Source organism: Phymastichus coffea, unplaced genomic scaffold, assembly GCF_024137745.1.
Source record: "Phymastichus coffea isolate CEN01 unplaced genomic scaffold, Cenicafe_Pcof_1.1 PCOF00022, whole genome shotgun sequence".
Lineage (NCBI taxonomy): Eukaryota > Metazoa > Arthropoda > Insecta > Hymenoptera > Eulophidae > Phymastichus > Phymastichus coffea.
Window position 1 is genome coordinate 106,227 of NW_026706833.1, and position 17,324 is coordinate 123,550.

General features: G+C 36.3%; 1 protein-coding gene across 1 annotated transcript in view; it reads right to left on the bottom strand.

Moving 5' to 3' along the window:
* Positions 1-993: 993 nt before the first annotated feature.
* LOC131675456 (long-chain-fatty-acid--CoA ligase 5) overlaps positions 994-17,324 on the bottom strand; it is a 688,157-nt gene continuing 671,826 nt past the window's right edge. Inside the window, exons 6-7 of the mRNA XM_058954441.1 lie at positions 1,087-1,308; positions 994-999 (exon numbers count right to left, since the gene is read on the bottom strand). Coding sequence (XP_058810424.1) covers positions 994-999; positions 1,087-1,308 — 228 coding nt within the window. The remainder of the gene's footprint in view (positions 1,000-1,086; positions 1,309-17,324) is intronic.

Below are 17,324 nucleotides of genomic sequence, written 5' to 3' on the forward strand. Positions count from 1 at the left end.
ACATATAATAGTGAAATTTACCTCTACGCAGCTCATGTTATAATAAATGACAACAGCCCGATGACAGTCTCAGCTGTTTACTGTCCTCCGAAAAAAAAATATCAAAAGAAACCTGGACAGACTTTCTTCAAATACTAGGAAATCAGTTTAAAGCAGGAGATGATTATAATGTGAAATATTCGTGGTGGAAATCAAAATCAGCCACCACGTCGTCTAGAGTCAGCGAACTATATGAAATGTTATAACATAATAATTGCATTGTAATATCTGCTAGAGAACCAGCATACTAGTCAATAGACACAAAAAAATTATCTAATCTTATTAACTTTTCAATCGTAAAAGGTATAAACAAAAAATATTTTGAAGTATCATCATGCTCTGACTTACCATCATACTATTTGCCAGTATTAATTACTCTACGTTGTCAGGTACTAAAACCACTAAATAACTATACAAAAAAATTTAAATAGGTAATAAAACGACAAATAACTATACTCGAAAAAATATTCTCTTTTCATTGAGAAACATATAGCATGTAATGTTTCTCTTAAATCAACTATTAATACAGAAAGCAGCATAAAAACACGTAACTTACTCTTAACTGAAGTCATGAACAAATGTTCGAATACTATTGATAATAACTGAATAGAGTAAATTACTTCCACTAAAATAGCATAAAAAATTAAAGAAAAGAGATTAACTCATTAAGGCCAAGGCAAATATTGGATTAGATCGCGTAAAACTAACTATACTATTTATAAACTAATCCAAAATAAAAATACTTGTGATTTTTCTTCTATAATTTGCAATTGTTTATAAAAAATTATTTAAATAAATGACTCACGAGGTGGCTATTTTCAAAAACGAAATTCATCAATCATTTTTACGAAAAAAATTACGAATATAACCTCTATAGTAATTTTTTAGGAGACTTCAATTCATTAATGTAAAATACTAACAAGAATTGGTAGAATGAAGAGTAAGAGGGTCAAATTAATTCTGTAAATTAAAGTAATTTAAAAAAAATAAGAATATATTTTTTACTTTGCAGAAGTTTTCCTTTTAAAACAAAAGAATTATTCTCACCGATAACCACATTCCGACATCGCCAGTATGATGCCAACCTTCTTGATCTATTGTTTCAGCCGTCTTATCTGGATCTTTAAAATACCCAGCAAAAACATTTGTTCCTTTAACGCAAACTTCTCCTTGATTATTTACTGCAAAATATTCCATTTCAGGAACATCGACTAATTTCACACAACAGCATGCAACCGGTGGACCCACATGTTCTGTTATATGATCACCCTAATGTAAACCAGTTACTTTATTAATTATAAAAAGTAATTGAACTTACATGTAAACAAATATGATTTCCATAAGTATTTTGTTTTTATTATACGAAAAATTATTTCAGTGAAGGAAAAGAGATTTTAATATATACATTATGTAAGAAGTTTATTTTTCAATAGTTGTTGGCATTGGCATGTATTTTAGGTAGAACGTTGTTTCGTTTGACACAGAACGTTTTATATACGTATAAATTCGTTTTAAAATGTCTAGGGACGTAGCAAATCGCAAAAAAACTAAAACTAAGCGTAAAAAAAAAATTAAATTCCTTTATTTTTTTAATGCGCTAAGAAACCGAAAACAAATTTTTTCTCTATTTCTTTATTTTGACTTTATTTCCGTATTCTTGGGCACAAAATGAAACTTTTTTCTCCTTGGCTTTTATTTCCAAAACGTACGCAAGTCGAAGTAATTGAGGATTGAAAAAAAAGGTTATTTTTTTACAAAAAACGCCGTAACTCGGTTAAAAAACATCGGATAGAACCCCGCGGGGGGCTAATTTTAAAGGGAAAGACATTACCCTCCGAACCCCTCTGGTCGATTTGCCCTCCACCGCCTGGTTCTAAATTGGCATTGATTTAAGTCGAGGTTAAAAAAATTGAAATTTTTTTAATTAGTTTTTTTACTGTAAAAGACACATATTTTCATTTTTAAGTCTCTGCACGTCTTAAATGGAAGCTTTTGCAATTACCTTTAAAATGCCCGGCGGTTTTTTGTGATACGATGATTTCCGACCGAGATACAAAACTTTCAAGTTTGCCTAATTTTGAGGTAAGCATGGCAAAAGTGATTGACGGGCAGTGTAGAGTGGCATGACTGGCACGAATATTGAAAACTGCCTGGGGAGTCGCCTTGTCGGCTAGGCGAGACCCCGCCCCTGACCCAAGTTAGAAAATTAATTGAAAGAGCAGAGATCAATATCAGCGAGTCATAAAAGCCTTCCATGGAAAGCGAAATCCGAGACTCGGGCAAAATCAGAACACAACCTTTCGAATGACGGATACCCACCAGCGTGAGCGGGGATGACCGAAACGCAATGGGGAGACATGCCCCGGCACATCGAAGCGATGGACCTGTGAGTCGTGGGAGAAATCCCTTAATACAGGAACGCAGGGTGGGATGTATTTTGAACGCGAGCCCAGGAGGGGAGGCTTAGTTGGTTGATCGTCTTAGGAATCTTCCTCTGGCTGTCCTGGCTGAGTCTCTCTTCTGACATCCCAATTTGGGTTGGCCTCTGCGGGGTAGTGGTACCAGGTCAAGCAAATCTCGTAAGATTTGTACGCTGCGTGCTTCCGACGCAGTAGACGTTGGGGCAACTAGAGTCCCGTCGCGCCCAAACCGAGGGTCAAGCCTTTAGTTCCGCTCTCCTCGAGCGTCGAACCGTGAAAAGATCGGTACTCCTTTCGAGGAGGTCGGCGCCTTAGATTAAAAAGGTTCCGACTCGCTGAGTGCGTCAGGGATGTCGCAGCAAACTTGACTTCCGGATCTCCAATAATGTTTGAAAGCGAAGGAGTGAAAGACAGTGGGCTATGCCAACCTATTGGCGCCCAGAGAGAGGGGTGGTAATGTTTGATTATGCTGCGCCACCCTCAAAGCGGAAAAGTATGAACGACACACATACACTAACTGACGGGCAGTGTATATGGGTATTCTTGGCTATTTCGATTGACTTGTAACCCTTAGGTTACGGATTTTTTTTTCATTTGGCACAATTGTTGGACACCTAAAACTGAGATTTTTCCCAAATTTTGGAGACGATACATTAATTATATCAAAAGTTATTAACAATTAAAGAAAAATGATAAAAAATTAAAAAACGGCTATATTTTAAAAACTAATAAAGATATCGAAGTCGGATTTTTTTCAAAATACTTATAATGCCTTAAAATTTCGAAATAATTACAACAATAAACAATAAAAATTTTTTTTCGAAAGTTATTAACTTTTTGTTTAAACAATTGCTAATTTCTCAAAAAGATATTTTTTTTTTGAAAAATTCTTGCTCCTACGTATTCCTGAGGATTTTTGCTATAGAAATCAATCATAAAATTCAAGGGCCCGACATATCGGAAAGCGTAGCCCTAATCAAAAGAAGATGCCTCAGCTTAAGTCCACGAAGACGTCCCGCTGACTCCGAAGACGCTTTACAGCACGATACCTCTCGGCTATTTCTTGGGCCTTTATTTGGTCTTAATAGGTATAGATGTATTAGATTACAATTAGATGTATTAGATGTTTATGTATATAAACTGCCGATAGTTTGAAGGTTAATAGGGCGATTTATGACTTATTTATGATTCATTTAACATATTCTATTTCTAAAAATATTTTATTTTCATGAATAATTGAGTAATTAGATAATGCTTAAATAACTTTCAAATACACAGAAGAGTAACTGCTTGATCGAGTTTTTTCTAAGAAAACCAAATAAAGGCCCAAAAGACATTCAAGAGGTTATTTACTGTGAGGGGACCTCGGGTGCCGTTGTGACCGGACACCGAGGCATCTTCTTTTGATTAGGGCTACGCTTTCCGATATGTCGGGCCCTTGAATTTTATGATTGATTTCGATAGCAAAAATCCTCAGGAATACGTAGGAGCAAGAATTTAAAAAAAAAAAATATACTTTTTGAGATATTAGCAATTGTTTAAACAAAAAGTTAATAACTTTCGAAAAAAAATTTTTATTGTTTATTGTTGTAATTATTTCGAAATTTTAAGGCATTATAAGTATTTTGAAAAAAATCCGACTTCGATATATTTATTAGTTTTTAAAATATAGCCGTTTGAAAATTTTTTATCATTTTTCTTTAATTGTTAATAACTTTTGATATAATTAAGGTATCGTCTCCAAAATTTGGGAAAAATCTCAGTTTTATGTGTACAACAATTGTACCAAATTAAAAAAAAATCCGCAACCTAAGGATTGCAAGTCAATCGAAATAGCCAAGAATTACCCATATATGAGCGTATCTATGTGACTCGGATCACTGTGTAGATAAAATTGTAGTCGACTTACAGAAACCATTGTGGGCTTGTTGGCAATGTTCGTATATCGTTTATTTTTTTTTTAATTTTTATTTTATATATTTTTAAAAATTTTTTCGGTAAAAAATGTCGAATTTTTTGCAAATTCTAATTTTATATTATGTTCAGTGGCTTTGTATAAGATTTGTTTTTTGTGCAAGAAAGAATCGTTTAGACAGAAATCTGTGAGTCTTATTGTACAAACTTGATTGTAATACAAGATTTCTATACTTTTGAAGGGTTTTTTTTGCACATGATGTAAGAATACCAATTTTCAATATTGCATCTATTGGTTTTTCTTGAAAAATCATAATATTTTTAATAGTTAATTTAAAGTAACAACATTTATTACCACGCCAAGAATGATAAAAAATAATAAAAGGTAGGTATCGTATACTTTTATAAAGTGTAGGCCATTTTAAGTGGACCAGTAGGTTTTCTCGGAAACTATGAGAGATAGCGAATTATTTTTCAGACAAAAGTTGCTCACATTAGTCAATTGTTACAGTAAGTGTTCAAAAACATTTCGATCTCCTTGAATATATAATTCGATTCTCCGATGAAAATTATCTACTGTCCTCAGTAGTACATCCTGCGGTAAATGTTACTTTTATTGGATAACATGGATGGTTAAGCTAGAAAAATGTACGACCTTGCGCCTGCATATGATAAAAGGGGTGAATCAGCTCTTTCCGAATCCGGGATCAAAAATAGGGGTTCCCATGTAAGAAAACAAAGTTGACCTCCAAATGACCTTGAACATGACCTCCAAGGTCAAAGGTAAGGTCATGAGAATGTGGCCCCGTCGAAGTTGAGCAACTTTTGTCTAAAATATTTTTTGCTCAACATTACCCTTACCCGGTCATTCGGGTGGAAAAATTAAGAAAAAAAATAAATAGACCTTCATATGACCTTGGGTGGTGAATCGGACCCCACATATGTTACATCATTGTAATAGCGTCGGCGTGCAATGCCGATATATTCACTACTATTACCAATTATTTATAAAGGGGGAAGGCAAGGGAGGCGGTGTATCGCTCCAGCCAAAGCAGGAAGGAGAGCAGCGGGCAAAATAACTTCACACACACAACTCGTTGATAAACCGTTTATTACAACGCACTACCTAGAGTGCCGGCGAAAGTACAAACACCTATTAACAATAACGCGCAAACTTAATCTAAACGAGATGACCGGCACGTTAGCGCCATGTCACCTCGTTAACCGGCTCAAACAATTACTTGAATTACGCACTGCCGAAAACTACGCCGGCTCGGGGAAGCCTGGCGTCGCAACGCTAACCGTGAGAATCGCCTAGGAAAGGAAGAGATATAAAGAGAGAGAGGAATGGATGACCTGACCAATTTTCGGCGGACGTCGCTGTCGCCGGCAATCTGGAAGATGTCCCATCGGCGGCCTGGCAGGAAAACTCTTGGCTACTGTGCAGCCGGTGATCTGGCAGAAGAACCAGCCGGGTACCGTCCTGATGGTGGCTTCTTGCAGGAACCTCCTGACTGTCGCGTCGCTGGCAGAGAAAATCCGTCCGGCTTATGTGTCGAGGAATGCCAACTTCTTCCCGGACAAAAGGGCGCAGGCTTCGCCGCGATGATCACCGACTGATATGATCGATCTCTCTCGCGTGCGTCGCGTAACTCACTGTCGCGAGTGCATGAGAAGCCGGCTACTCGCGCCTTCTCCCACCACTCGCCTCCTAATTGGCGGCACGCGGCAATGCCGGTCGCGACAAGTGCCGCGCGCCAAGCCCAACTACTAGACTATAGTTTCTCTCTCTCTCTCTCTCTATATATATATATTCGGTAGCGTCGTCGCGTCTCTGTCCTCGTCCTCCGCTCTCGTGCGTTGCTGAAAATGAAAAGGGCAGGCATCAGGCACGTGATAAAAACGTGCGCTTGATGCCGGCCGTGCGCCTTTGCCTAGGAAGGAGAGGGAGATAAGCGCACGGTGCAGACCATGACAGGCCTACACCGTCACATCATCTGAACGAAGAATTTCCCGCTCTTTCTGAATCCGGGGTCAAAAATAGGGGTTCCTATTTAAGATAACAAAGTTGACCTTCAAATGACCTTGAACATGACCTCCAAGGTCAAAGGTAAGATCATGAGAATTTGACCCCCTCGAAATTAAGCAACTTTTGTCAGAAAAAAAATTTACTGTCTCTCATAGTTTCCGAGAAAACCTACTGGTCCACTTAAAATGGCCCACCCTGTAGAATTGAAATTAATACTTTTATTACTATTTAAAAAGTTTCTTTAAAAAACTCAAAGAGCGAATTGTTATTTGAAAATTAAAATCTCAATAAATAACAAACGGTACATTGTATTAATGACATTTACTCTAATAAAGATAGACAAAAAAACAATAATTAGCAAAAACTGCTACGTATAAGTAGTTACAACTTTCTAGAATCTTTCAGCCTTATTGTTTCAGATTTTAAATCTGAAACAATAAGGTTTTGAATAATTATACTACCGGATTAGAAAAATTAAAAACCAAGTAAGATGTTTTGTACTATTTGATAAGAATTTATTTGAAAAAAGTTAAAGAGATCAAAGAGTTTTTTACTCGATAAGCGGCCTACTGTTACGTCTTACGACGCATCCTTTTTATAAAATGCACATATGCACATTCAAAACTGCTAAGCTATTCACACGACAGCAAAAAGCTGTCGAAACACACTCCGAAACTAAGTCACCAAAACGCAAGAATTTATAATCAGCGAAAACAAAATGTTACACAATATCGCAATACTAACCTGAAAAGAGCTATAAAAGATATAAAAAGCAATGAACAAATTACTCTCAGCAGTTGATCAGTAGTCCGTCAGTCAGTCAATAAGTACCTGTAAGACTCAACTCCGTACACACCGGTCCGACAATTGATGATCATTTTACTTAATAAACTCGCGACTGTTACAAAGTAATATCGTGCAAGTATTATTCAACAACCTATCCTATTCAATTCAACAAGCAGTTAGAGCCTGCTACATTTATTCAATTCAACAAGCAGTTAGAGCCTGCTACACTCATACAATCCAACAAGCAGTTAGAGCCTGCTACATTTTATCAACAATTAAAAGCTACGATTATCAAGGTAGTACAATTATCAGACATACATTTCCACATATATTTATTATAAGTGAGACATATCCAACCACTAGTCAACATATTGGAACGTCTCATTCATTAGCTACAATCACAAACTACGGACCATTGAACATTAATAATTAATAATTATTAATTAATAATTATTTAGTTAGTTATTAATTAATTAGTTAGTTATTAATTATCAAAGAATAATAAAGCACAAATTTAAGACCATTTGAAGTGCAAAGAATATAAATATAGTTTTAGGCTACATTTTAAGTAAAAAAAATTACATAATTATGCTTTCCACGTCACTTTATGACTATACGTCATTAATTTTTCATTGTTTTTAAACCTTGAGACGCCATATTGCTGGCGACATTTTAAATTTTTGAAGAAATAAAAATAAAATTCTAACCTTGACTTATTGCGTGACTTTAGATCTACTTTTTTAATTATTTTGTGAATATTTCATCTTGGAACCAGCATGTTGCCAGCGCCATTTTAAATATTAAGATAAATCAAAGTTGCATTTCAACATTGAGATTCAAGTTACCTTTTAAGATATCAAATTCAATCATTTACGCTTATTCCGTGATTGCATGTTTACTTTACATCAAGTATTGGTGATTTTCACAAATTTTAATCGTTATATTCCCGACTTCATTTTGGATTTTTCAAAAAATTAAAATAGCGCTTTAACATTCAGACGGTACCTTCTAAGCTAATACATTTAATTATTTGGCTTATTGTGTGACTTCATGTTCAATTTTCACCATTTTTCCTCGATTTTTACAACTTTGGCCGCTATATTGCTGGCGCTATTTTGGATTTTCGAAATAATCATATTAGCCTTTTTAAGTATAACTTATATGCTTATTTTGAAGCAATAAAATTTATACATTTATGCTTGTAATCTAATATTTATTTTCACTTTCCTTTAAACACACATAATTTTTCCAATTACTAACATTTCATTGAGCTTTTTATTTAGATGACGAGGATTATTTGAACAGTTTGGAGGTTTTGACTGATGGAAATGTGATTGCTGAAATGGGACTCTAAAATGGAAGATACTATGGCGCAAGTACACAGATACATAAAAAACATGTATACACAATTAACAGATACACAGGCTCGTTCGCTCATTTTCGTACGCTTATAAGCTTCTCACACCCACGTACGCTTGGACACGCACTCACACATATTTGTAAGCTCACACATATCCTCGCCCGTTTGCATACGCACACGCACTTATGCACTTTTGATTTGCAAGTTTACAAGCCCACGCATACACAACCACGCAAGCTTATATGTGTATACGCATCGATGCACACTGGCGCTGACATGCACACACATACACTCATACACGCTTGAAAACTCGTTCACCTACATTCGCTCAGACATTTATACTCTTGCAAGCTCGTATACACACGTACATACACCGATACGCATACTCGCACAATCACTCAGGTAAACATACATTCATACATACATGTTTACACATTCAACTGATATTGACAAAATATTAATATTTATAATTGTTATATCCAAATTGAGTTGGGCAACATAGCCGTTAAATATCAAACCAACAGCTAAAAAATTGTAACCAAGTTGGTATAACTTTTAATAAAAAAGGAAGAATTCTGTCGTATGACACGATGACCATTCCTAAAGAGACTTATGATTGAGTATTGGGTAAGTCATCAACTTCACCATTCTTCCTTTTCTCATATTCCAGAGTTGGTCAACGAAAAAGTGAATGATGCGGAGAAGATGGTGGTAGCAAGGTACAAGCTTGTGCTGATCAGAGTATGCAGTTTTTATTTTATTACGTTAGTTTATTTCTTTATAAAGATTGTCTGTTATTTCTTAGTAATAATCATAGAAATAAACATCAACAAAATAAAACATCAACAAAAAACAATATCTCCGCATTTATTGCAGCTTTCATCGTGGACCGTAGTTCCTCGACTTGTATAATTACTGCAAATAAGAAAAGCATTACTTGTGTAATTGACTTTTCTATGAATTTTCTACTCTTTTACAAATTTTTCTACGATTTTTTTACGGCTTTTTCACAACTTTTCTACGAATTTTTATAAATTTTACGCGACTTTTCTACGATGTAATTATTACTACATTTTTGTGTTGGATATCGAGAATCTTTATAGGAAGTTTTTTATAAAATCCAGGTTCATTTATAGTTTTCCATCACTTTCATTTTGCGTAAATGAGCTTTTCTTATGCTTCCATGTCATCATCATCTTCATCTTCTGGCTCTTGTTTATCATCTGCAACCGCTGCTTTCAAACATTGTTCAAAATGGCCTGCATCTTATTAGATCTTATTAATACTTGGAGTGTCGGTCCATGTAGTTTATTGGGCGTCACATCTTCTACCCATTCTTGCACAAACTGCCAGCATTCATCGGCAGTCACAAATACATCGTTATAGTAAATGACCTTTTTACAGGTTCCCTATATTTAAATTTATAAAGGATTATGGTCTGCAGAACGTGCTAGCCATTCTACGGTACCAACATGGCCTATACACCCACGGTAAGACTGTAAAAATGTCGAAGTAAGTAATACTTTTTTTTTAAATGAATATTCATAATATCAATATGCGCCGACATAACGGCTGTTAATAACAACAATACGTTATGAATTAAGCATCACTATCACCTGTTGATTAGTATGCGCACGTCAATCTTCATTCTCCCTCGCGACTCGCTGTCGCACGGCCCGTCAGCCGTAGTCAACCGCTCATTGGCTAACATTCAATCGTAATTATCTATTCATCTAATTATCAAAAACAAATTTTTATTTTTTATGATGAATCTAATAGTACTAAACTCTTCTTTTATTTCAGAATCAACCTATATATCACAGAGTAGTCTATTTTAATCAAGGGGGTTAAATAACGAACTAATAGTACATGGCATTGAAAAATGACCTATATAAAAGTTGTAGAAGACGGAGAGGATCATTTAATGGTAACCATCAAATTCATCTGGAACTTGATATTTAAGGTCATTTCAGGGTCAACTTCGAAATTTTATATAGAAACCTCTGTTTTTCATCCCCGATTTAGAAATAAAGGGAAAGTGTATTTTTAGCTGAGGTACTATATGAAGGGCCGGATCAAACCCCTAAGGTCGTGTACAAGGCATTTTTTTAATTTTTAAATTAAAATCTTCTATTTGCATAATTTAACAATAACAATAATAAGTTTAACAAATTAGATGAAGATGTTTTAAATGAAAGTTGTTAAACATAGATAGGAATCCATTATCATGATTTTGATTTTGATGTTGGTACTAATATTCACGGTCATTTCAAACCCAACCGTAAATGTATAAATAACACGGCTATTTGTATTCTAGATTTGAAAAAAGTGGAAATTCTCCATTTAATCGAGATAACATATCTAAAGTGTGGTTTATTGGTTTATTTGTCCATACTGTCCCCTCTCGATAATCATGAATAGTTAGTATTTGAAGATAACAAGAAAATAAATTGGAAATAATAATTGCTTGTTCCTTAATTTAAATGAAGTAAAAATATTAAATTAAACGCTATTAGCTGGATCGGTTAGAATAACAAATCAATTTATTCACTGAATTTTTGAATGGCTAGAAAAAATATTTACTGGTAATCAATTTTCAACGTATTTTTTTATATAGAGTCAAGTGGCGCGCTAGCGGCACGAAGGCAAGTAGGTTCAAGGCTGGTAGCGCACGACACTCTATACAGTAAATATGGCAATCGTCGTATCTCCGAATTTCAATTTTTTTCTATCTTAGGTTCATATATTTTTTCGTATTACTCAATGAATCGAATCACAACAGCATCTTTCATCTTAAAAAAGTTTTCGTGCGATTGATGATGTAATATTAATAATGTTATCGAGTTTTTTTGCATATTTTTTTTAATCATTGCAGTCTTCTCATGACATTTTTTCGTCTCCTCACGGTCGGTAGATCAAACTTCTAGATTATCATCTTATCTATCATTTATTATCTATATATCTTATTTTACATTGTGTTGTGTTAGGTATTGTATGTATGTGTTGTTATTTTAAATGAAGTTGCAGATTAATTATAATTATTTATGAACAAATTTATGAATAAATATTATAAATAAAAAATGTTTTTGAAAAAAATGCCACGAGGAGGGAACAAATAAAGTTATTATTTCAAATTATTATTTCAAATTACATTCATTACACATCTTTCTATTTTTTCAACTTTTCAAATATATATATATCTATATATATATATATACAGGGTGGTCCATTTTAATCGAGGTCCCCAAATTACTCCGTTCCTAAGCATTATATCAAAAAAAATTTATACATTGGACATGGCCCGTCAAGGTCAAGTCAAGGTCAATGTTTTTTTTAAATGGGAATCCCCATTTTTTATCATGGATTCGGATTTCTCGTGAAATTCTACGTTCAGATAACATAACATGTCTGGGGTCGGGGTGACCCCCACCTTCAAATAACCCCCCCCCCCCCAAAAGTCATTTCAAGGATAACGTTGTTTTATTAATTTTAACCTTGATGTTTACTGCGGATTCAGATTCTACGTTAAATTCTACGTCCAGATGATGTTTAACATTCGGGGACCCGGTGACCCCCCCCCCCCCCCCATTAATCCCCGCCCCATGAAAATTAGTTTAAAGGCGATCGTTATTTTTTAATGGTAACTTCTATTTTTATTACGGGTTTGGAATCCTTGTCTAATTCTACGTTCAGGTAATCTAACATGACTGGAGTCGGGCTGACCTCCACCCTTGAATCCACCGCAAAGACATTTATTTGAATGGTAATCCCGATTTTCACTGTGGATTCAGATTTTTCGTTAAATTCTACGTCCTGCTATGATGGCACGAGTGTGGGGTCCCTATGACCTCTCACTCCCTCCCCCCTCCTGAGGTCATTATACGGTTGACGGTATTTTCCAAAAAAAGACCTCTTATTTTGTTCACCAGGCTTACAGTCCTCAATTCCTTGATCCTTTAGCTCTATTACCCTAAATCCTTATACCCAACCCCCAATTCCTCTACTCCCTAACTCAATAACCTACAAGGATAAGCCCAGAACGTTAATTCTCAAAGTCCTTTATCTCATATTTCTTAATCTCGGAGCCCTGGTGTTCACTGTAGGGTATATTGGGCACAATGGTTTTCAAGATACTTACGGCCGATTCGAGACGATTAAGTTGTCTAAAATATTTTTCACTTGCTTTTACTTGAGTGAGAAGTAAGTAAAGAGAAAAAAAATTATAAGTAATTGCAATTTTGTTATGTGAGAAATTCGGAATTTAAAATTACTATTGTTTACTGCAGGGTTCATTGTACACTACCATTCTGAACATGGTTGACTACACTCCTGCTGAAATCGTTGATATGTTGTTGGTTATAGGAGAGTGTCAGGGAAATTATAATGCAGCTGAAAGACTTTATGCAGAAAGATACCAAAATAGACGTCACCCTATCGCTAATACTATTAGGACTCTAAAATTACGCGCACAAGGTGGAAATTTGCATCGCCAATGCTAACACAATAGCTATGGTGGAAATGACGTTCGAGTTTTGGTCATACTAGCACATGTACATATGAATCCTCATATAATGTTCGCGTCAAATAGCCAGGGAAAGCTGCATTCCAAGAACCACAGTTCTTCGGATTTTACGAGTCATGAAATATCACCCGTATTATATTACACTCACACAAGCTTTAACTCCTAATGATATGTTAGAACGTACTCGTTTATGGCAATAGGCCTTGCAAATGCTTGAGTTGGATCCAAACTTTTTCCAATTCGTACTTTTTTCCGATCAAGCATCATTCAAAAGTAATGGTAAATTGAATCGGCATAACTGCCACTATTGGTCAAATGAAATCCCTCACTGGTATCGACCGATAGATCATCAACATCGCTGGAGTATCAATGTCTGGTGTGGAATTGTGAATGGTCACGTGATTGGACCTTATTTCTTTGATGGAAACGGAACTGGACAAATTTTCTTGGAGTTTCTCCGCAATCATTTGCCTAGGTTACTAGAAAATGTGGATCTAGCTACTAGACAGAGAATGTGGATACAACTAGATGGAGCACCACCACATTCTGGCATAGTCTGTGGTTTCCTCGATAATGAATATCCTCAGAGATGGATTGGTCGCCGTGGGCCAGTCGCATGGCCAGCTCCTTCGCCAGATATGACACCACCCGATTTCTATCTGTGGGGATATCTAAAAAACATAGTTTACCAAGTAGCACCAACCACAAGAGAGGATATGATGGAGCGGATCCGACAAGCGTGTGCTGCTATACCCAGAAATATATTGTTGAGCACGGTGAGACAATTTCAGAGAAGACTTCATTTGTGCATTGCTGTTAATGGAAGAAATTTTGAACATTTACTAAATAGCTAAATAAAGTAATCACACACACACACACACATACACACACACACACACACACACACGCACGTACACACGCACGCACGCACGCACGTACACACACACGTCCCAGGGCATCGGCGTGAGCTTTGCTGCGTCGATGACGGGTAGTAGTACACCCGGGATCCCGAGCAATTGTGGTCTTTTTGAGACTGCGTTATGGAAGAGTGTAAAAGCAAACCGTGCTCATACCTGAAAGGTCGGAACGGCCGCAAACGGTTTCCCACCGTGTCGTTGGCAAGGGCGGTTGATCAAAGAAATGCCTTATCCTGTCTAGGTAGGCGGACTGGATGGACCCTCAAGGCCTAGTCGTGTCTCGTGGGAATAAAAACGTTGTCTTCAATCAAAAACCCAAATCCTTTAGATTAAAATTTAGATACACAGCCTAGTTCACAGCAGTCACTAGGATCCGGGAGAGGTGATAGTACGCCCAACAATAACCCAGCACACTAGTAGGAAACCAAGCGAGTGTCGCAATGGAGAATGCTTCAGGAGTGCTAGGGAAATTTAGAAAAAAAAATACACACACGCACACGCACAAACATACACACACGCGGTGGAAGGGGAAGGGGGGGCGGATAAAATATCACAGAAGCATAAGAAGTGGGAATTTAGTGGTCATGGCGAGTCCCACACACGGAGAGTATCGAGCGGAGCTCTACGGTGCATTACCTCTTCGGTAACAAAAATACACTCATACACAATACAGAAGGGGGGGAAGGTCATCAGGACCCCACACTTGTGCCGTCACCAGGACGTAGAATTTTACGTAGAATCTGCATCCACGATAAAAATCGTGGTTGCCATTCAACTAACATCGTTAACCTTCAAATGACCTTTGGGTGGGGTACCCCGCACACACACATGTCACGTTATCTTAACGTAGAATTAGACAAGGAATCCAAACGCGTAATAAAAATAGGAGTTACCATTAAATAATAACGATCACCTTTAAACGACTTTTCAAGTGCGGGGGTTAATGGGGGGGGGGGGGTCATCAGGATCCCGAACGATAAACATCATCTGGACGTAGAATCTAACGAAGAATCTGAATCCGCAGTGAAAATCGGGATTATCATTGAAAAAAATGTCTTTGGGGGGATTCAAGGGTGGGGGTCACCCCGACCCCAGACATGTTAGGTTACCTGATCGTAGAATTAGACAAGGAATCCTAACTCGTAATGAAAATAGGAGTTACCATTAAAAAATAACGATAACCTTTAAATGACCTTTCAGGGGGCGGGGGTTAATAGGGGGGGACATCGGAACCCCGTACGTTAAACATCATCTGGACGTAGAATTTAACGTAGAATCTGATTCCGCAATAAACATCAAGGTTAAAATTAATAAAACAACGTTATCCTTGAAATGACTTTTGGGGGGGTTATTTGAAGGTGGGGGTCACCCTGACCCCAGACATGTTATGTTATCTGAACGTAGAATTGCACGAGGAATCCGAATCCATGATAAAAAATGGGGATTCCCATTTAAAAAAAACATTAACCTTGAAATGACCTTGACGGGCCATGTCCAAGGTCGAATCCAAGGTCACCAAAAGATGTCCCCCTTAATATTGAGCAACTTTTGTCTGAACTTTTTTTTTATATAACGTTTAGGAACGGAGTAATATGACGACCTCGATAAAAATGGACCACTCTGTATATATATTGTAACGGTAGTCGATTCGATTAATCGATTCGTTCACGATTCGATAACACACGCGATGCTAGAGCGAACGACTAATTGTAAGAGAGAGAGGGAGCGCGAGAGCTTAAAAGTTTTCAGTTAAGCCTCAGCTGTTACTTGCGAAAGTACCGCCAAAGGCCATAGACGACTTTGTATGGGGCTCTGGGCCCAGAAACCGATTTCAAAACTGAATAGCGGATCATATTTGGGATGCTAAAAGATGACTTTTCACCGGGTTATAGCTCCCGAAATGCACTTGGGGCAAAATGGGACACAAAAAAACCGCTAAAAATCGTGATTTTTGACTTTTTTCACATTTTGGCCTCGTAACTCAGACGCAAATCAATATTTTTCAACGTACTTGTTTTAGTTTTACTGGTGAGAAAATTTACTAACAAATACATTTGTTTTTATTTTTTTTCTGAGGCTTTGGAGCTCACTAGAGCGCTTTTTCGGACAAAAAAAAAGCACTTTTTTTCATTTTTTTTTTATCTTTTTCTCCATTTTTGACCGGGAAGTCGGCCCGTCGCTAACTTTAGACCTATTCCATTCGATTCCTCGGAAAAAAATACAAAAGAATCATGCTTAAGAAGTTAAAAAGACGTGGTGCAATTTTGCCAGTGAACCAAAGCTCAACGCACAATCATTGTAACCGTGGTTTCCCCATGAAATAGTTCTCCGCATTGATTGCTATACCGCCACGGGCGCACACAGAAGGGATATCTGTATTTCCGAACATATATCTTTATGTATTTTGATTCGCTGAATCTGAGGATCCTATCACTATGAGGAATTTAAAGATAAATATGTTAACTCTCAGAGTATTACAAGAATTAAAAATATACAATTGCCGAAAATCGAAAAATCTTTATATAGAAACAGTGGCTACATTAAAGTCTTGAAGATTTTTAACCGTCTTCCACGTGAACTCAAGTTATTGAACTGTAATAATAAAACTTTGAAGAAGAAGTTAAAAAATTGGATTGTTGGAAACATTTAACATTCAATATTACCACAGTGAATATTAAAATACATATTTCATGATCAGCATAAATCAAATATAGTTTAGTTTCTCTAGTACGTAAGTTAGTTTTAAGATACCAATCCTGCGAACAGGTGATTATATCACCTCTGCAGGCTGTACCGTGTAATTTGTATGTATGCTTTTTACAACTGTAATGCATTTGGTTTTGAATAAATAAATAAAAATAAATAAAAATTAAAACATTGTCAAATTCAAGTTTCCAAAGTGGCTGTAAAATAAATGTACGATACTATTTTTTTAATCATATAATATTATATATAATTGCAGATTTGGATTCAGCGCATCAAAATACGTAAGAAACATACCCAATATGAATCAAAAATACAAAAATGTTATGGAATGTTCTCACACTCGTCAACATCATTTTTTCCAATTTTTTGCGATTTTGGCTATTTTTTTATTTTTCTGAGATTTCCAGGGGTTTTCGCATCATTTTGACTTGAAATTCAGATTCAGCGAATCAAAATACATAAAGATATATGTTCGGAAATACAGATATCCCTTCTGTGTGCGCCCGTGGCGGTATAGCAATCAATGCGGAGAACTATTGCATGAGGAAACCACGGTTACAATGATTGTGCGTTGAGCTTTGGTTCACTGGCAAAATTGCACCACGTCTTTTTAACTTCTTAAGCATGATTC